The sequence below is a fragment of the Diabrotica virgifera genome, chromosome 8 (genome assembly GCF_917563875.1).
Source record: "Diabrotica virgifera virgifera chromosome 8, PGI_DIABVI_V3a".
Lineage (NCBI taxonomy): Eukaryota > Metazoa > Arthropoda > Insecta > Coleoptera > Chrysomelidae > Diabrotica > Diabrotica virgifera.
This window is the reverse complement of record NC_065450.1, coordinates 228,529,340-228,552,132: the sequence shown is the minus strand read 5'-3', so window position 1 is coordinate 228,552,132 and position 22,793 is coordinate 228,529,340. Positions and strand designations below refer to the sequence as shown.

At 33.6% G+C, this 22,793-nt stretch overlaps 1 protein-coding gene across 1 annotated transcript in view; it reads right to left on the bottom strand.

The window, feature by feature from the left end:
* The window catches only part of LOC114337865 (zinc finger CCHC domain-containing protein 24-like), a 59,964-nt gene that overhangs the window by 19,016 nt on the left and 18,155 nt on the right, over positions 1 to 22,793 (bottom strand). Inside the window, exon 3 of the mRNA XM_050659759.1 lies at positions 6,050 to 6,277. Coding sequence (XP_050515716.1) covers positions 6,050 to 6,277 — 228 coding nt within the window. The remainder of the gene's footprint in view (positions 1 to 6,049; positions 6,278 to 22,793) is intronic.

Genomic DNA, 22,793 nt, shown 5'->3' with positions numbered 1-22,793 from the left:
AGACCAAGTGCATAATTAGGTGCTAATTTAGTACCCCAATCGCGAATTTAGTGCTCCTTTTTTTTTAAATTATGACGTGTTCTGCCAGGTACATATGAACTCAGCAGAGCACAACCATAAAAAACATCAAATCGAAAAGTGACCAAGCTTATAATTAAGTACTAATTAGGTGCTAATTTAGTACCCCAACCGCGAATTTAGTGCTCCTTTTTTTTAAATTATGACGTGTTCTGCCAGGTACATATGAACTCAGCAGAGCACAACCATAAAAACATCAAATCGAAAAGTGACCAAGCTTATAATTAAGTACTAATTAGGTGCTAATTTAGTACCCCAATCGCGAATTTAGTGCTCCTTTTTTTTTAAATTATGACGTGTTCTGCCAGGTACATATGAACTCAGCAGAGCACAACCATAAAAAACATCAAATCGTCATTCCTTGCGTTTTCGAGGTCTCTGAATCCGAATGTGGAGTTAATTTTTTTCTAGAATTAGTGGAACATGTTCAAAAATCAAATTTTATGCAAAAATGCGAAAAATCAATTTTGATGATTTTTCAATTTTAACTCACTGTATTTTTGGTCGCTGTATATATTTCCTTTTGAAAATTTTACTGTGTTATCTTTGAAGCATTTAGATAACAATGAGATTTGTCCAAAATGACTCAACACGTTAAAAGAGAAGTTGTTAATTTTTAAACATTTTGTAGTCAGATTTCGTTAGTTTCATGTTTACTTAAAAAAGTTGAGTGACAAACTTTTTAGTTTATAATTTTAATTAACACAGAAATAAAATATAATTTATGAAGAAGTTTTCCAAAATAATTTAATTTAAAATATGCAATAGGAAAAATGTTATGTGACTTTATAGACGAGCGGCACACCCCAAAAAAAGCTTATTTCTCGAGATACTGATACTAATTTTGGTCATACCTTATATTTTTGATGGTGCTCAAAACTAAAATTAGGTTTGTTTTGAATTTTACGTGGGGGAACATTATCAAAATCGCAACTTTACCCTAAAAATAAAAAAAATTACGTTTTTTTGAGTTTAATTTGCTACAATTCTGTTCCATTGTAATATTTTTTTCTGATATTTTTATAGTATATATTTCTCACCTTTCTGAAGACAATGGGACCTGCTTCAATATCTCTGTCTTGTCATAAAAAAAGTTATAAATTGTTTGAAGTAAAAGGTGCAGATTCTTGAATTGCAAAGTTTAATCGCAAAAGTTGAGTAACAAAATTTGAAATTTATCTGTTTAATTAATTTTAAGTTAAAATCTAGAGTACAGAGAACTAAATGTTTTATAGAAATAAAGTGATGTAACTTTTAATTTTAAGAAAAACTTGATTTCATTTTTTTTTTATTTTTAGCGTAAAATTGCGATTTTGACAATGTTTCCCCATCTAAAATTCAAAATAAAACTCATTTTCGTTTTCAGCACCATAAAAAGTATAAAGTAAGACCAAAATTAACCATTCACCACACCGTGGTTGATATCTCGAGAAATGAGCGTTTTTTTTTGGGGGGAGTACCACGTACCACTCGTCTATAAGGTCGCGTAACTTTTTTCCTGTTGCATATTTTGACTTTGTGGCCTTTTTAATGTTATTTTTTAAATTTATTTATTTAAAATATAATTTTACTAAATAAATGTGCAACATAATAATATTCATAAAATTCAAGTTTCTACCAAAATATATAAATATAATATTAAGCTTCAAATCCGGTATACGGTATACCGTCAATGTTAAAAATGGACTGCAACGGTCTAGCGCTAGCGAATGCTAGTCCGCGAATTTATTCTCATTCGGCTGCGCCCTAGTGATGTTGATTATAGTTACTTTCGAGTATTCGTTACAAATCGTTACTTTTGTATAAAGTAATCATTTATAGTATTCGTTACTTTGATTACTATGATTACTTTTGTATCTGAGTACCGGTAATCATATCGAGAATCGTATTTCTCAGCAGGTAGGTATTTTGTATAGGTATTCCGATATAATAACGACCTTCACGAAGTACGTAGTACCTATTCAGAGTAATCAAAGTAATCAAAGTAGATACAATAGTCGTTACTCGCTCTGTTACGATTGGTACGAAGTAATCAGGGTAATCAAAGTAGATATAATAGTCGTTACTCGCTCGGATACGATTCGTACGAAGTAACGAAGTAATCAGAGTAATCAAAGTAATTAAAGTAGATACAATAGTCGTTACTCGCTCTAATACGATTGGATTGGTATGAAGTAACGAAGTAATCAGAGTAATCAAAGTAGATACAATAGTCGTTACTAGCTCTGATAAGATTGGTACGAAGTAACGAAGTAGGTAATCAGAGTAATCAAAGTAACGATTTGCCTCTCTGTATAGTAATCGTTACTTTCGGTATTCGTAAGTAACGAGTACTTTGTAACGAATAGTTACTTTTTCAACATCACTACTGCGCCCATCATTTTTTTTTTACTTTAGTCGGAACGCAAAATATTCTTTCGTTATAACAATACTGTTTAAACAATTTTTAACATTTTTTCTTGCAAAAAACTTTGTTAAAAACTTTGACTTTTCTTATAAAAGATTGGTTAATTTCAGATCTTAGTGTTGTTAATTAACGTAACAGTGATTTTTTCAAAAAAAGAGGCTATCTCAGACCCCAAGGGTCGTAGGACCTAAAATTTTTTTTTAGAAGTTGTGTATTTTAACCAGCTTTCAGTATTTTTATTGCCATTTAATTTGATCTAATTTCTACGAAATTATTGTAATTGTTTATAAGCTTAAAAACTGCTATTCATTAACAAATAATTTTGTGTACGTACATGTCATTTTTTTAATTTTTTTTTTCATAGGGTATTAGTATACATCTTAACGAAGGAAATGAGTCCCTGATTATTGAGATACACTCAGCCATATTAACTGGACCAGCCTCAGAACTTAGCTCGTTTTTCAAAAAATTTTATAAACAAATTAAATTTTGCAAAAACTTTTTAACAGATCTGGACCATTATTTGCACACCATTCAAACACCATAATGCCCTCAAGTTTAGGTATATTTAAAGATATTTTAATAAACAATAAAATTGTTATTAACAATATTCAAAAACAGTGATTTTGTCGTCCGTTTTGCAATAACTTTTTTGTTTATTAGCCGATTTTAATTTGGTGTATCTCATTCGATGTATCTTTTTTTTCTGAAAAAGTTACCTGTGGACGTCAAATTTCTAAATAAACAAGTTTTTAAGTTATGAGTAAAAAACTAAGTTTGACGTTTTGATTGTTTATTTAAAAAATGTTCCACTAAAAAATTGATGAATCCCAAGATGGTAGCCTTTTTGTAATATCTCGTACTACACATTTCAACTGTCAAACCTCGTCTTTTCAATTATGTCGAAAAACGGCTTATTTTTTACTAACTTGATTGGTCTATTAAGATAATCCAGACATATGCTCTAACGACTAGCCACTCGGATGAAGAAATTGAAAAATTTTATGATGAGCTGCAAAAAGCATTACATACTACACCAGCATATTACACAATAATTATGGGCGACTTTAATGTGAAAATGGGCTTTAAACAAGATGATGCAGAATGCAGAAATAGCAATGGGCAAGTATGGGTACGGCGAAAGAAATGAATTAGGGCAAAGACTGCTCATAACTTCTTACACCAGGAAAATTTATCCATGATGAACTCTTTTTTCGATAAAAAGCCTCAGCGTAAATGGACATGGATAAGCCCAGATGGCAGTATCAAAAATGAGATAGATTTTATCATAACGAATAGAAAAGAAATAATTAAAGATGTTGAAATACTTAACAAATTTTCGATAGGAATCGACCACAGATTAATCCGAGCAAGGATACAATTAAAACAAAGATGATCTTCAAAACACGAAATAAGAAATGGATTCCCCCAGAAAACAACGACCTCTCTGAAGATATACTAACCAGACGTATACACGACTTAGAAAACGAAATAGAAGACATCGAACTAGCAAATAATCTCATAACGAAGGCACTAAAAGAAACCGAAAGGGAGTGCTGCCCGACGGTCGTGACCCATAAAGAAAAATTAAGCCAAAATACCAAAGATTTAATAAGTAAATAAGACAACTGACGCAAAAATACGACTCTAACTACACAACACTGAAGAAATTAAATAAAGATATCCACCGATCAATCCGAAAAGACATAATAGAAAACAATACAAGAGAAATAACTCAAATAATTCAAGAAAACAAAAGTTTATAAGTTTTGCGGCGAAATACGAATAGCATTGTCAACAAAAATATTATCTACAAAATAAGAAACAAAGACAACAACATTGCTACGGATAGAGCCGAAATCCTTAAGGTTGTCGAATCGTTTCATCGGGAAATGTATGAGAGCACCAACGCAATGAAAGATCAGCCCCTGTCCAAAATCACAAACCAGGGATCAGAATTAATGCCAGAAGTAACACCATACGAAGGTAAAAAGACACTTTCAGAAATGAAAAATAATAAATCCCTTGGTGATGACGGAGTAGTGATCGAGGCAATCAAACAAGGTGGAAATAAAATTATCCAGGTTTTGGCCAAACTTTTCACAGAATGTATTTACTAAGGAAAAACCCCTTCTCAATGGAACAATGCTGTCATTGTTTTATTGCACAAGAAAGGTGACATAACAGATCTAAAAAACTAGCGTTCTATCAGTCTGCTATCACACATATAAACTTTTCACAAAAATGTTCAAAAAAGACTGGAGGCTAAGTTAGACTTCTATTAGCCTAGAGAACAAGCTGGATTTAGATCCGGATATTGCACTAACGACCACTTACTGGTAGTAAAAAACTTGATAGAGAAGTCGGCGGAATACAACAAACCATTGGCACTGATATTCGTGGACTACGAGAAAGCGTTCGATACCATAAACCAGCAGAAAATGTTAAAAGCATTGACAGAATGCCGAATAGACCATCACTACACTAACATGATAAAATATATCTACCACAATGCAACGGCTAGCGTAAGACTCTCTGATCAACAAACTAATAAATTCTGTATACAGCGAGGAGTACGGCAATGAGACACCATCTCACCAAAGCTGTTCACAACCCTTTTAGAACACACTTTTAAGAAGGCAGATCTGAACGAATATGGTATCAATATAAATGGAGAGAAGCTCAGTCATTTGAGATTCGCAGATGACAGCGTTCTTATAGCCGATCGTATGGATGATGGAATAATAATGTTGAACAAGTTATATCACGCTTCCTTAGAGGTCGGACTAAAGATTAATATCAACAAGACGCAAATAATGACTAATCTGGTGCTAAATTGTAATATTGTTGTTGATGGAATGGATATTGAGCAGACTGCATCTTATAAGTACTTGGGACATGAAATTCGGTTGGGAAGAGATAACCAGACGTGCGAGCTCCCACGTCGAATAGGATTAGCCTGGGTAGCGTTTGGTAAACTGAGCTATGTATTTAAATCGGACTTACCCATATGCCTGAAAAGGAAAATCTTTGACCAGTGTGTATTGCCTGTACTCTTATGGAGCGGAAACATTAACACTCACAAAAAAGGTAGTGAACAAGATTTGCATAACTCAGAAAGCTATGGAGCGCCAGATGTTGGGTGTCTCCGTGAGGGACCGAATCCCAAACGAAGAAATACGTCGTAGAACAAAAACAACGGACGCCGTCGAAAGAATCGCGTCGCTCAAGTGGAATTGGGCAGGAGACGTCGCCAGATTGTCAGACAACCGATGGACAAAACGTATTGTCGAGTGGAGGCCACGAGAAGAAGCACTACGGAGCAGAGGACGACCACCAACCAGATGGACTGACGATCTGAAGAGTATTGTGGCAACTGGATGCAAGCCGCACAAAACAGAGAAAGATGGAAAGAGTTGAGGGAGACCTATGTCCAGCAGTGGACGAGTACGGGTTCATGATGACGATGATGATCGATAATCGATACGGCATACATGTAAAGCACTCAAGACTACGTCCAGCTCAACGGTAATGCTTACTACGGTTACACCGATTAATGCTTACCTGTGGACAATCCTTGATATAGTGCCCCTTTTGGAAACACAAATGGCACAAATACGATGGAGGCGGTCGTTTGATCTGTCTTCTGTCCAGTGATAAGTCAGCGAGCTGTTCAGTGATATCTCCTAAATGATCACATGCGCTTAGGTTCGAGTATGTTGGACTGTAAAGGTTAAAGGAATACTGTTGGTTTGTTGAATAAGCACTCCATGTCGGACTTAGAAGTTTCGTCTGAAATCAAATGATATTTTAGAAAATTAGAAACTATACTACAATCACAATAAAGATGCCATAGGCGTAACCAGGATGATCCTAAGGGGGGGGGGGTTACAACTACTGAAAGGTCTCTGAGGGTATGGTGTTAAACGTATAGAGATCAAAGTACATCCCAATGTAGGGGGGGTTATAACCCCCAAAACCCCCCCTGGTTACGCCTATGAAAGATGCACTAGAAATAAACAAACCAAGACAGGTTGAATGTTACGGTTACGAAGAGCACTCCCAAATCATGATTTACAATGTATATGTTACGGTTAATGATGTAAATTGGACATTGACGTTAATGGCCGGGCATTGTCGTGAATGTCCTTGGTTATTAACGACAATGCCCGGCCATTAACGACAATAACCGTAGCTATTGGCCAATGTTGTAAAAACTTAACGTAGAATTAGATTTTTCATCAATAACCGGTCAATAACGACAGTGCCCAGAAGCAAATGGCCAATGTTGATAAATCGATGCCTCAGAAGATAATCGGTGTGAGTCAGTAAGTGTTTAAAATGAGATACTAAGATGTGTCTGAACGTAGTTGCAGAAATATAAGTAGTTATTAAAAACAAATAAAACGTCTTTATTTATCATAATATGGGTAACATATTCATAAATACAAACAAGGAAATAATAATATTTTTATATACAGTGTGGTGCAAATGAAAGGAATAAATTCGTTATTTCGTAAACCGGCGACTTGAAGAAAAAATTCCGAGACAGGTCGATTTTTATTTTTAAATTATGATATTTTGGCATATATGGCGTACTATAGTGACGTCATCCATTTGGGTGTGATGAGATGACGTAATCGATGATTTTTTTTTAAATAATAATAGGGGTCGTGTGCTACCTCATTTGAAAGGTTATTCAGTAACATAAACACTTATATAATTAATTATAAAGGGCGACAAAAAAAAATTAATCAAATTATTTAACAAAAAAAAAAGAATGTATGTAATTTATTTAATTCAAAATACATTTTACTGCTGTCTTGAATCAGAAAAAAATGTTTATTTCACAAATAAACAATGGTTTTACGCTTAAATTAATGTTTAAACTTCCAAGAGGCAGGTGGCTGGCGGGAGCTGGCTTGATCATTGAATTTAATCGATAAGCAATGTTTAATGGTGAAATAAACCTTTTTCTCTATTTTCGGGTAACAGTAAAATGTATTTTGAATTAAATAAATTACATCCATTCCTCTATTTTTGTCAAATAATTTAATTCAAAAATTTATTTTGAACACACTGTATAAATAATTATGTAAATGTTTATATTACTGAATAGAGAATTGAATAACCTTTCAAATGAGCTAGCACACGACCCCTATTTCCATTTAAAAAATCATCGATTAAGTCATCACGACCAGATGGATGACCCAGAATTAAATCCAGTTGACAATTCGTTTGGGAAATTTTCCAACAAAATTTATATGACGGACAAGAATTTGAAACCATCGAACAACAAGAAAGAATGCAGTTTGCCCGGACTATACTGAGACAGATTTGTGGCCACCTAACAGCCCAGAATTAAATCCAGTTGACAATTCGTTTGGGAAATTTTCCAACAAAATTTATATGACGGACAAGAATTTGAAACCATCGAACAACAAGAAAGAATGCAGTTTGCCCGGACTATATTGAGACAGATTTGTGGCCACCTAACAGCCCAGAATTAAATCCAGTTGACAATTCGTTTGGGAAATTTTCCAACAAAATTTATATGACGGACAAGAATTTGAAACCATCGAACAACAAGAAAGAATGCAGTTTGCCGGACTATATTGAGACAGATTTGTGGCCACCTAACAGCCCAGAATTAAATCCAGTTGACAATTCGTTTGGGAAATTTTCGAACAAAATTTATATGACTGAAAAGAATTTGAAACCATCGAAAGTAAGAATTCAGTTTGCACGGACTATATTGAGTCAGCTCTGTGGCCACCTAACAGCCCAGAATTAAATCCAGTTGACAATTCGTTTGGGAAATTTTCGAACAAAATTTATATGACGGACAAGAATTTGAAACCATCGAACAACAAGAAAGAATGCAGTTTGCCCGGACTATATTGAGACAGATTTGTGGCCACCTAACAGCCCAGAATTAAATCCAGTTGACAATTCGTTTGGGAAATTTTCCAACAAAATTTATATGACGGACAAGAATTTGAAACCATCGAACAACAAGAAAGAATGCAGTTTGCCCGGACTATATTGAGACAGATTTGTGGCCACCTAACAGACCAGAATTAAATCCAGTTGACAATTCGTTTGGGAAATTTTCCAACAAAATTTATATGACGGACAAGAATTTGAAACCATCGAACAACAAGAAAGAATGCAGTTTGCCCGGACTATACTGAGACAGATTTGTGGCCACCTAACAGCCCAGAATTAAATCCAGTTGACAATTCGTTTGGGAAATTTTCCAACAAAATTTATATGACGGACAAGAATTTGAAACCATCGAACAACAAGAAAGAATGCAGTTTGCCCGGACTATACTGAGACAGATTTGTGGCCACCTAACAGCCCAGAATTAAATCCAGTTGACAATTCGTTTGGGAAATTTTCCAACAAAATTTATATGACGGACAAGAATTTGAAACCATCGAAAGTAAGAATTCAGTTTGCCCGGACTATATTGAGCCAGCTTTGTGGCCACCTAACAGCCCAGAATTAAATCCAGTTGACAATTCGTTTGGGAAATTTTCCAACAAAATTTATATGACGGACAAGAATTTGAAACCATCGAACAACAAGAAAAATGCAGTTTGCCCGGACTATATTGAGACAGATTTGTGGCCACCTAACAGCCCAGAATTAAATCCAGTTGACAATTCGTTTGGGAAATTTTCCAACAAAATTTATATGACGGACAAGAATTTGAAACCATCGAACAACAAGAAAGAATGCAGTTTGCCCGGACTATACTGAGACAGATTTGTGGCCACCTAACAGCCCAGAATTAAATCCAGTTGACAATTCGTTTGGGAAATTTTGGAACAAAATTTATATGACGGACAAGAATTTGAAACCATAGAACAAGAAAGAATGCAGTTTGCCCGGACTATATTGAGACAGATTTGTGGCCACCTAACAGCCCGGAATTAAATCCAGTTGACAATTCGTTTGGGAAATTTTCCAACAAAATTTATATGACGGACAAGAATTTGAAACTATCGAGCAACAAGAAAGAATGCAGTTTGCCCGGACTATATTGAGACAGATTTGTGGCCACCTAACAGCCCAGAATTAAATCCAGTTGACAATTCGTTTGGGAAATTTTCCAACAAAATTTATATGACGGACAAGAATTTGAAACCATCGAACAACAAGAAAGAATGCAGTTTTGCCGGACTATATTGAGACAGATTTGTGGCCACCTAACAGCCCACAATTAAATCCAGTTGACAATTCGTTTGGGAAATTTTCGAACAAAATTTATATGACGGACAAGAATTTGAAACCATCGAAAGTAAGAATGCAGTTTGCCCGGACTATATTGAGACAGATTTGTTGCCACCTAACAGCCCAGAATTAAATCCAGTTGACAATTCGTTTGGGAAATTTTCCAACAAAATTTATATGACGGACAAGAATTTGAAACCATCGAACAACAAGAAAGAATGCAGTTTACCCGGACTATATTGAGACAGATTTGTGGCCACCTAACAGCCCAGAATTAAATCCAGTTGACAATTCGTTTGGGAAATTTTCCAGCAAAATTTATATGACGGACAAAAATTTGAAACCATCGAACAACAAGAAAGAATGCAGTTTGCCCGGACTATATTGAGACAGATTTGTGGCCACCTAACAGCCCAGAATTAAATCCAGTTGACAATTCGTTTGGGAAATTTTCGAACAAAATTTATATGACGGACATGAATTTGAAACCATCGAACAACTCTAAGAAAGAATGCAGTTTGCCCGGACTATATTGAGCCAGATTTGTGGCCACCTAACAGCCCAGAATTAAATCCAGTTGACAATTCGTTTGGGAAATTTTCGAACAAAATTTATATGACGGACAAGAATTTGAAACCATCGAACAACAAGAAAGAATGCAGTTTGCCCGGACTATATTGAGACAGATTTGTGGCCACCTAACAGCCCAAAATTAAATCCAGTTGACAATTCGTTTGGGAAATTTTCCAACAAAATTTATATGACGGACAAGAATTTGAAACCATCGAACAACAAGAAAGAATGCAGTTTGCCCGGACTATATTGAGACAGATTTGTGGCCACCTAACAGCCCATAATTAAATCGTTGACAATTCGTTTGGGAAATTTTCCAACAAAATTTATATGACGGACAAGAATTTGAAACCATCGAAAGTAAGAATTCAGTTTGCCCGGACTATATTGAGCCAGCTTTGTGGCCACCTAACAGCCCAGAATTAAATCCAGTTGACAATTCGTTTGGGAAATTTTCGAACAAAATTTATATGACGGACAAGAATTTGAAACCATCGAAAGTAAGAATTCAGTTTGCACGGACTATATTGAGCCAGATTTGTGGCCACCTAACAGCCCAGAATTAAATCCAGTTGACAATTCGTTTGGGAAATTTTCCAACAAAATTTATATGACGGACAAGAATTTGAAACCATCGAACAACAAGAAAGAATGCAGTTTGCCCGGACTATATTGAGACAGATTTGTGGCCACCTAACAGCCCAGAATTAAATCCAGTTGACAATTCGTTTGGGAAATTTTTCAACAAAATTTATATGACGGACAAGAATTTGAAACCATCGAAAGTAAGAATTCAGTTTGCCCGGACTATATTGAGCCAGATTTGTGGCCACCTAACAGCCCAGAATTAAATCCAGTTGACAATTCGTTTGGGAAATTTTCCAACAAAATTTATATGACGGACAAGTATTTGAAACCATCGAACAACAAGAAAGAATGCAGTTTTCCCGGACTATATTGAGACAGATTTGTGGCCACCTAACAGCCCAGAATTAAATCCGGTTGACAATTCGTTTGGGATATTTTCCAACAAAATTTATATGACGGACAAGAATTTGAAACCATCGAAAGTAAGAATTCAGTTTGCCCGGACTGTATTGAGCCAGCTTTGTGGCCACCTAACAGCCCAGAATTAAATCCAGTTGACAATTCGTTTGGGAAATTTTGGAACAAAATTTATATGACGGACAAGAATTTGAAACCATCGAACAGCTCCAAGAAAGAATGCAGTTTGCCCGGACTATATTGAGCCAGATTTGTGGCCACCTAACAGCCCAGAATTAAATCCAGTTGATAATTCGTTTGGGGAATTTTCGAACAAAATTTATATGATAGACAAGAATTTGAAACCATCGAACAGCTCCAAGAAAGAATGCAGTTTGTTTGGAACAATTTTGGACAGGGTGTAATAAATGGGGCTATCAATTTATTAAGAAGTGGTAAACAATAATGGTGGCCACATTCATAATATTTTAGTCTAAGTTTTAAAATTATTATACTGTTTTCATAAATGTGTTTTTTGTTAAAATGCTATATTTTCCTAATTTAATAAAAAAAATGTATTTTGCTAATCCGGTAATTTTGAAAAATTTCCTCTTTACTGAAATGTTCTGGATAGTTAACCTACCAAAAGAGCAAATCAGTTCAATTTTAGCTAAGACAGTTTTCCTTTGCAACGAGCACAAATGCACCGTTACATAAATTTTTTAATAAGTCCGACCCTGTACGCTATTTTTGCTTCTAAATTTGCAGTCATATTGAGGACATATTAGGCTATTATCCCTGCAAAAAGAAATTAAATCTCTCAAAAAACCAAAAAGTTATTTTCAACTAAACAATGTACTCCTTTATTTCGGCCCACAGTGTAATATGGTATTTTACTTATATGCTAAAGATAAAGACAATTTTAGTATTATTTTCTTTCATTGAGTTATTTTATTATTATTCTTCTTCTTTACTTATTCAAAATAGTAATTTAAACCGTACATCTTCTATTTGTGTTGAATTTCAAAAATTTTTGTTCGTAATGCATGATATTTTACAAGCCTAAATAATCTTAAATCGGGGAAATAAACCTTAATTTTTATTAATTTCAACACGAAAACAATACACAATATACACACATAAAGTAAACAATAGTAAAACTACACATAACCTATATTTTATTCAAAATATCAACATTGACCGATTAACAGCGGGCATTGTCGACATTGGCCGGGCAATGATAGAAATATGTTATCAAGAATTTAAAATTATCATCAATGTCCAGTTTCTATGGACAATAACGTTAATGGCCGGCCATTGTCGACAATGACCAATTCAACCGGCCATTAACGTTATTGGCCGGATTTACATCATTGTCCGTAACATATATATGTTTTACAGTTCAAGTAGATTGTCCAGTTGGAGTTGACTAAACGACGCTAGTTCGAGTCAACTCAAACGGCTAGTTTCAGTAAAAGTTAATTATAAATATAAAATGAAGATTTTTATTCAACATTTACTAGTAAAAGTAGACTCCAACTAGTTAAAGTATACTCTTTTCAAATCCATTCAGTATTCAGTAAAAGTTGATTCCCACCAACAACCGATTCTAGAAATTAAATATTAAGTACTGGATATTAGGCCAGGAAATGAACTATTTTGCCTCGCAATTTTTTTGTTTATCATGGATTAACTTGAAATTTTCACAGAAGGTGGGGAATAACCCAAGGATCATTTTCTATATCATGCCGCTGTACGCTAAAAAAACCTTAAAACCTTAGAGGTGGTTGCCACCCCATCTCGAGGGCTGGAATTTTTCATTACATTTTAATCAGGGAAATCGAAGGGAAATGTAATTTTAAGAAAAAAATGTTCTTTACGTTTTCTTTGTAAAACTAATATTTTTCGAGTTATTCGCGGTTGAAAGTAACAGTTTTTCGACGAAAAAATCGACTTTTTTAGAGGGTTTTTTAAGAATAACTCAAAAAATATACAATTAATAATTATTTATAATTTTTGTACAACCAATACAAACTGAGATACGGAATGTTAAAGGTTAGCTTTTTTCGTCAAATGCATAATTTGAAATATTCAAAGCCAAACAACGGAAATAGCTATTTGTATAACAAGGGAGGAAAGTGTTACTTTTCCTCCCGAGAATGAAGTTTACTGCCTGACGCGTAGCGGAGGGCAGTAATCATTCAAGGGAGGAAAAGGCACTTTACTCTTACTCCCATGTTATACATATGGTTTTTCCACCTTCCTCAAATAACAAATAATTTTTTCATTTTTACTTAATTTATTTATGTAACTAACCAACAAAATTTATTAGAACTAAAACTAACAAGTAGGTACAATATAACTGTCAACTGTCAAATATAAGTCAAATTATTAATGTAAACATTGTTAAATCGGAATAACAATTTACTGTTTTTTACCATTCTGCAAAATACAGAGTGTTTTTAAATAAACGTTAAAATGTATAGATACTTACGCAATAGAAAATAGATATTGTACAGGGCGTCAATAAGTTATATTTCATGAATAAAATACCATGACGTCACTTTTACTTTTCCTCCCTAGGGAGGAAAAGTACAACTTTGCTCCCTACAATCAGGTCCGGAAAAGTATACTTTCGGTAGAGGTAGGTGGAAAAATTTTTTTAAGTATACAATTAGACCTTTCAAAAAAAAGTTTCTAGCATAAAAATTGAGCGACTTATGATCAAAATAAGGTCGGTAAGGTGAAAACAACCCCCTAACTACCCTCCTAATTAAAATTGATATTCGGCCTTCTGTAATTCTTTTTATACAGGGTGGACAAACAAAACAGTCTACCTCGATATTTGGCAGTATTTATTAGATTTTAAGGAAATAACGAAACGTCGATTTTTTATCTAAGGGAGACACATTTTTACGGTACATACATCTGTCATTTGTCAACCCTCTCCCTCCCACATCCCTCACCCCTTTATTTAAATAGGGAATAGGGGTCGTGTGCTAGCTCATTTGAAAGACTATTCAATACTCTATTCAGTAATATTAACATTGACCTAATTATTTATACAGAGTGTCCAAGAAAAATTATTTTGAATTAAATTAATTGACACAAAAAGAAGAATCCTATGTAATTTATTTAACTCAAAATACATTCTACTGCTGAGAGAAAACAGAAAAAATGTTTATTTGATAAATAAACATTGTTTGCTGCTTAAATTCAATATTCAACCTACCCAGAGGCAGATGGATGGCAGCTTGAACATTGAAATTAAGCAAAAAAGCAATTAGTCCAGAAAGCCACTGCGCATCCGCTAGCAAAAATATTCTAATTCGGATTTTTTGCACAATCTTACTAAAAAAGGACCCCTTTTAACAAATTTGCATGTTGCCAGGACCAAAAGTTGGTCAAAAATTTTTTAAACGTTTTTTTTTGTTTTTTTCCTAAAATTATTTTTTTTGCATGGAACAAATTTTTTTTAAGTTTTTTGGATCATTCCAAACAGAAAAGGTATTTAGTGACTTTTCTCTAAAGTTGATAGTTTTTGACATATAAGCGATTAAAAATTGAAAAATTGCGAAATCGGCCATTTTTAACCCTCAAAACCTATGTGAAAAACTGAAAATTTGAATGTTGCCAAGGTAGGTAGATATTCTTTAAACATCGATTGATGAAATCCCGAAGAGTTTTTTGCAATACAATATCAAAAACCCCTTTGCTTTTTAATTGCCAATCAAGCGTGCGCGACACTATTTTCCGTATTAAATATAAATGAATAAATTCGTTATTTCGTAAACCGGTGACTTTAAGGAAAAATCCCAAAACAGGTCGGTTTTTATTTTTAAGTTATGATATTGTGGCATATATAGTATACTAGTGACGTCATCCATCTCGGCGTGATGACGTAATCGATGATTTTTTTAAATGAGAATATGGGTAGTGTGCTGGCTCATTTGAAAGGTTCTTCAATTCTCTATTCAGTAATATAAACATGTACATAATTATTTATACAGGGTGTCCAAAAATTTTTTATTAAATTAAATCATTTGGCAAATTGACAAAAAAATTAAATTATTGGACACCCTGTATAAATAATTATATAAATTTTTACATTACTGAATAGAGAATTGAAGAACCTTTCAAATGAGCTAGCACACGACCCCTATTCTCATTTAAAAAAATCATCGATTACGTCATCACGCCCAGATGGATGACGTCACTAGTATACCATATATGTCACAATATCATAACTTAAAAATAAAAATCGACCTGTTTCGGGATTTTCCCTTAAAGTCGTCGGTTTACGAAATAACGAATTTATTCCTTTCATTTGCACCATACTGCATACACATGCAACGGTGGAAAATAGTGTCGCGCACGCTTGATTAACAATTAAGAAACAAAGGAGTTTTGAATATTGTATTGCAAAAAACTCTTCGGGATTTCATCAGTCGATGTTTAAAGAATATCTACCTACCTTGGTAACATTAAAATTTTCAGTTTTTCACATAGTTTTGGAGGGTTAAAAATGGCCGATTTCGCAATTTTTCAATTTTTAATCGCTTATATGTCAAAAACTATCAACTTTAGAGAAAAGTCACTAAAGACCTTTTCTGTTTGGAATGATCCAGAAAACCTAAAAAAAATTGTTCCATGCAAAAAAAATAATTTTAGGAAAAAAACAAAAAAAAAACGTTTAAAAAATTTTTGACCAACTTTTGGTCCTGGCAACATGCAAATTTGTTAAAAGGGGTCCTTTTTGAGTAAGATTGTGCAAAAAATCCGAATTAGAATATTTTTCCTAGCGGATGCGCAGTGGCTTTCTGGACTAAATGTTTATTTATCAAAAAACATTTTTTCTGTTTTGTGACAGCAGTAGAATGTATTTTGAATTAAACCAATTACATACATTCTTATTTTTGTGTCAATTAATTTAACAAAAATTTTGTTTTCTTGGACACCCTGTATAAATAATTATGTTAATGTTTATATTACTGAATAGAGAATCGAATAACCTTTTTAACTAATAAAAACCAAATGTTGACCATATTAAAGTTTAAAATGTTGCTTTATAATTTTTTACAATTAGGGGTAGTTATCGCCCTTAAAAAACCAAAAGCGTACAACGGCCCAATATATAAAATGAAGTAGAGGGTAAAATGAGCCTAATCCCAAATTTTTTGTACGATGCTGAACGAAAAAATTGCGAGGTTTTGCCTTTTTTTCAGCTTCATTTCCTGGCCTGTATGTTCAAATCATGATAAGTGAAAAGTAGTTGAAACGGTCAAAACAAAGAGACGCTGAGTTATCAAAAAAGCACGTAAGATTATACTCGTATAATCAACATTTACTGAATCGATCAAGGAATAGTCAACTCAAACTAGTAAAAGTTGAATTAAATTTTTCAAATCAACTTTTACTGCTCGTTTTAGTTGGAGTTGACTCGAACTAGGAATAGTCAACTCTAACTGAGAATCAACTTGAACTGTAACATACATGGGCGTCCACAGGGAGGGGCAGAGGGGGGCAGCTGCCCCCCCCCCCCTAGAGAGGACGAGGCGAGTGTAAAATTGGTGAATAAGCAATATAGAAAAATACAAATTTGTAACTTAAACTTGATTTTGAATGCAACCACTCTGTTTCTATATTCTAGCTGGGATGAAAAAACCACATAAACGTAACAAAACTTGAAATTTGAAATCTGCTATTATTTTATTTACCTAATATTTTTTTAAATCTGCAAGCAACGGCAACCACCCCTGAATTCGTACTTTCTTTCTATTCGAATCTTTTTTTTTTTCACTGTGCGTCACACAGCTTAAATTTAGTTGTGAACGATTTAAATAGCTTAAATGAAGTTCGAAATACTATTGCAACTATTAATTATACAACCAATTTCTTCCGTGAATCAGTATTAAGAAGGAATATGATAGCAAATATCCCTAGCCTCTGCGAAACGCGGTGGTTCGAGAAATACAAGGTAATTAGGGTTTTTCGAACAAATTTCATTGAAATTGTACAGGCCTTGCAATCCCTATCCGTTAAAGGAAATGTGGTTACTAGAAAAACATCTTATCAGTTGCATTCTGTGGCATGCAAGTCAGGATTTATCGTCGCTGTCATTGTGATTGCAAAATATTCTGAATACCTGGAGCCTATAGTCAACCGCGTACAATCTGCGCAAACTAATGTTTTAAAGGTAGCGGAACATATTCGTCAAATCATGGATATTTAAAAAAAACACAGACAGAACGCAGAGAACGTAACAAACACTTTATTGCATGAAGCCAATAAGATAGCCGAAGAATGCGGTTTTGAATTATCTACCCCTAGAACTGTAGACAAGCAACAGCATAGAAGCAATCAACCAGCTGATACGCCTAGTAAATACTGGAGGCGATCCATGATTCTTTCATATCTTCTCTAGAGACACGGTTTTCCGAAGAAAATACGCCAGCCTTCGCTCTGACTCTTCTGCATCCCAAACATTTATCAAAAATTGATTTAAATGGCCTTAAATTAGAACAACTGAAACAATCCTTAAACCACTATGAAAGAAATGGAATAGATGCAGAGCTAGAAGTACGAGTAGAGCATTGGAACAAAAAAACGCAATGAGTTAGACATCTTCAACACCCTTGAAATTTTTGAACTGGTTCGAGCGTCCACTACTTTTTATCCGTTAACAAAAAAATTGCTGGAAATTCTCGTAACATTTCCTTGCACTACGTGTACAGTTGAGAGGTCGTTCAGCAGTCTTCAAAGTATAAAAACATGGCTGCGGAGTACAATGGTCGAAGATCGCCTTAATGGGTTAGCTCTAATGAGCATTCATCGAAAACAAATATTACCAAAAAAGAAAGAGTTTGTAGAGAAAGTTTTACAAGAATTTACAATTGAGATCCGCGTAAATTGTTGTTTAAATAATAGTGTTTAGGAACAGACAATTTATCTTGCTTCACAAATCGAAGACTTATCCAGAAGGAAATAAACTTGTTAAATTTGCATCACGTTTTTGTAAAAATTATTAAAAAAATTTTAAATATTTAAATTATATTTAGTTTGCTTCATTTTTGTATGAAGTCATTGAGTTATAATTTTGGCTCCAAAAACATTATTTTCAAAACTTTTCTTAGGAAACCCCTTCACCCTCTCCCCTCTCTGAAGACTCTCAATTCTATATTTATTATTGCTTATCTAACCAATTTTTTTATTTCTAAAATCTGCCCTCCCCTAGTTTTGATCCTGCGGACGCCCATGGTAACATATACATGTTAAATCCCAAATCTTGATTTACAAAGTTTATACATTGTAAATCATGATAAAATTGGAATCACTTTAATCGCGGTGTTGGAAAGTTGGTCGAGAACACTTCGTCGACGGAATAGTCGACAACATTTGGTCGACAAACAGTTGGTCGAATGCACAATTCATCGAATGCCCAATTCGTCGACGAACCTTTGATCGAATGGATTTTTCGTCGACAAAAACCCAAAGGAAATAATGATGGTAACAAAAACTTTTAAACACGCCAATATATAAAGTTAGTTTCTTTGTACCATACCAAAAAATAGAATGTGTGTGTACTTTGTACGCACGTAAGAAGTTATACTTCTATTATATGATTATATGATTATAAACGAAATTAATATACTTTTTATTTATATTTTATTTAAATATTAAACTAATTTATAGTTACTACTTCTCAAACATTTTTATTAAAACAGTGCCAAAAATTAAAATAATAAAAGAATAAAACACACACAAACACATTAAAATGTCACAAATGATTTCTGATCATTAATTGTCGGAAATTTTTTTAACTAAATACGTATTTTCTGAAAATAAAATTATATAATAAATATACTTACAATCATAAAATGTATAAAAAAAATAAAAAAATAAAAGTTTCTATTGGGATTCGAACCAACTTACCAGCGCGGCTGGTATTGGCATTGCATTGGGGTTCACTCGCATTAAACGCTTCGCGACGGAGACAGTGTGTCATTATGTGCGAAGATCGACTAACTAAACGGATTAAACTTTTGACATTTTTGAATTATGTAAATCAAATTATTTTGATTTTGAATTGAAATGATTTGGAATTGAAAAAATACAACAAAACATAGAGTAAGAAAACAATATATTAGGTGAATATTGATAGAAATTTTGATGGTAATCAAATTATGTAAATAAAAGTATTACATACTATGTATTTTGGTAGGTTCAAATAGGTATGTACCTATGATACATTTACAATTATTACGTATAGTCTGTTCGCTAAACTCAGACGCAACTTTCTAGATATTTTAGTCGGTAATTTTGCCAATTTTAGTAAAATTGGCAAAAAATAATTACTAAATAGTTAATAATCACTAAATAGTTAGTAATTTCGCCAATTTTTGCAAAATTGGCAAAAAAACAAAAAAATTATCGACTAAAATATGTAGCCAGTTGCGTCTGAGTTTAGCGAACAGACTATATCTGTTGCTTTAAAAACTATTTAAAAATAACCACAATTATAAACTTTTTTGTTTCTGTCCTCACAACAATAAAACTAATATATTATACATTTGTTTACCTTCATATTGAACAATTATTTATTATTGACAGATCATTTCAACACCCAATCAGAGCCCGTATAACGACTAATAAATTTCGCAATCACTTGCATCGTGCAAAGTGGCTATGTTCAAATAGCATAACAAAATTTGATCAACTATTTTTAAAACACTTACCAGTGTAAGATTCTTTAGCTTTGAATAAGCGAGATCGTAGATCGTCCCGGTTGATTGTTGTTATCCACAGTTCTCTACGCCTTCGAGCTAATAGGTTTTTTTATCAGTAATTTTGCGACACTCATACTAGTCACAGATTGATGGGCTTTCACATTGGCATGCAACAATCATCTCTTCTATGTTAATAAGTTCAAAAATATAATATGAAAACTATTTAAAAAGGCAGTATAACCATTAACTAACTTTTTGTTTGTTGTTTCTCTTCCTACAAATTTTAAAACGCAACAAGCATACATTATAACCAAACCACAGTCCCACAGCTGCCATATTGGATAATTTTTGTCATGTCATTTGAACATCCAATCAGAACAAAGTTGTAATGCGACTGCGCCGGGATCAAAGGTTTTAATCCTATTAAAATTCACCCTCATATCGCGCGTAAAGAAGTATAACTTCAAAAAATAATTTTATAGATTACCAGTCCTAAGCCTTGGATAAAGTGTGAAGGGTAATTTACTTTTTTTATTGATATTGACTGATTATTGCAGTCGAAAACATTGTACGGAAATGCCTCGATTCCCTAACAATTTATTTACCTCAGCATCTCGTATATTTCGTCTTGTCCGCAAGTGCCCCCAAATTTGACTTGTCCGAAAATGCTCCCTTCGCAAGTGCGCCGACACGAAAAAGAAGAACGGTACATCACTAATTAAAATATCGGTTTATATTTGCTGTCTACTCTCCCACCGCAGCCAATTTTTTCATTAAATTTAAAAATAATTAAGATTTAGAAAAAGAAATTAACAAAACCCCGAAAAAAAAAATAAATTCATATATGTTTAATACAATATTCCAGTTAACAAAATAAAAACGAATAATCCGTCGTTTGTCACCATTGATCTCTTTATCCTGAAGATAAATAACAGTTTGTCGACAAAAAATCCATTCGAACAAATCTGTGCTCTGTGCGTAAAGCGAGTTAAGTCCAAAAATGGTCGAAATTAGCCAATGCACTATATGTATGTTAGATTTTGATATCTACAGGTGTATATAATTTATCAAGTCCAATTCAATTCCTAAACTAGGATATTCATTTTACACAAATGAAAAACGATCAATCCTAACTGTGTAAAGCGTGTTAAGTCCTGAACTTAGACATATCACTTTTTACATTAAACATTATTTAAGAAACAAGAAGACTCAGTGTGTTAAGTCCCATAATTTTGCGACTTAACACACTGTACACTAATAAGTTATTGCGTTGGCTCTCTGTACGCCGGACGCATTTAAAGCTGATTTGTCTATTTTACTAAAAGTATTTGGAGAAAGTCGGAGAAATTCAAATTCAGTCTATTATTCAAAAGATAAGATCATAACCTTTATAACTGAAGAAGAAAGGAATAAAGTAAATACATTTCTAATTAGAATCCCAGCTTATGAAAGCCCGTACTCAAGACGAGATTGTGGGAAAAAAATTGTTTCTCCACATTTGACGATAGTGATACTATAACATGAAGAATACAAGCGTACCCTATCTGAAACCAGTTCAAAACCGGTAAGCTTATACTAAGTTTTGTGAGGAGTTTCACAACTTAAATTTAAAAATTAAAAAGCCTAAAGTAGTTACCTGCTCAAAATGTAATAGGCTAGATATTCAACTTAAAATATGTTCTAAAAATGAAAACAAGCAGTTTTTAAAACAAAAAAATGACCACCTTGATAACGGGGAGGGTGCGTATGAGTCTAGAAAGACAAAGAAAATACAAAAGTTAACGTTCAACGTTCAACCAAAACTGTGACATTTGACATGCAGCAATGCCTTCCCACTCCACTCGTGCATAGTTCTGTAGCCTTCTACAAACGCCAACTTTGGACTTTTAATCTAACAGTCTACGACTGCAGTGATGGCACAACTTACTGTTACCTTTGGCATGAAAATGTAGCTCGCAGAGGTGCTAATGGAGTTGGCACATGTGTATACAAATTTATTAAAGCTTTAAAGCCTGTTGCGAAAAATTTGACCATGTACTCAGATACATATGGTGGTCAAAACAGGAATACTCATGTAGCAGTTATGTATGTGTATGGTAGCCCTGTAAAATTCTCCTAACGTGGAAGAGATTAATCAATTTTTTAGTACTGGATCTTCCACCATCCTCATGATTGTGCCGAAGTTATACAAAGCACTGGTAAGAAACGCCCTTTCGTGATAAGGGAGATGAATCGAGATAGTTTCTTTGACTCTGCTAAGCTGCTTTCAATGCATTAGTTTCAAAAGAGGAGGCAAAGAAACCATTAGCAAAATGGACCCTAGTTTACGTTACCCAGGATAAAATCCTATATGTACCTAAGAAGAAAAAGAATGACCTCCTCAACCTGCTTTTATACATTTCACGAGTATTTTACCAATTCTATAAAGACTTAATAACCTCAAATGAAGGAGAGGATACCTACACTGATGACATTTCTGCTAAAGAAAATGAAGAGATTGGCAAAAAAAGAAAGTAAATGTGAAAACCACGAAAAAAATGACAGTTGCCAAGAAAATAAATCAACGAAACAAACTGTCAGGAAGAAGGGAAAAATGTAAATATTAAATAATAAAAAAATATTGATTTGTTTTCCATATCACTTTTTGTTATTTTTTGTATTATTTTACTTATATACTTTGTATTATTACTTACTTGGTTTACGATGAATAAACACAAGTTTTGGTCTTGCTAAATGTTCTAGTATTATTATTTATTAAAACCTGCTACTTTGGTCTTAAGAAT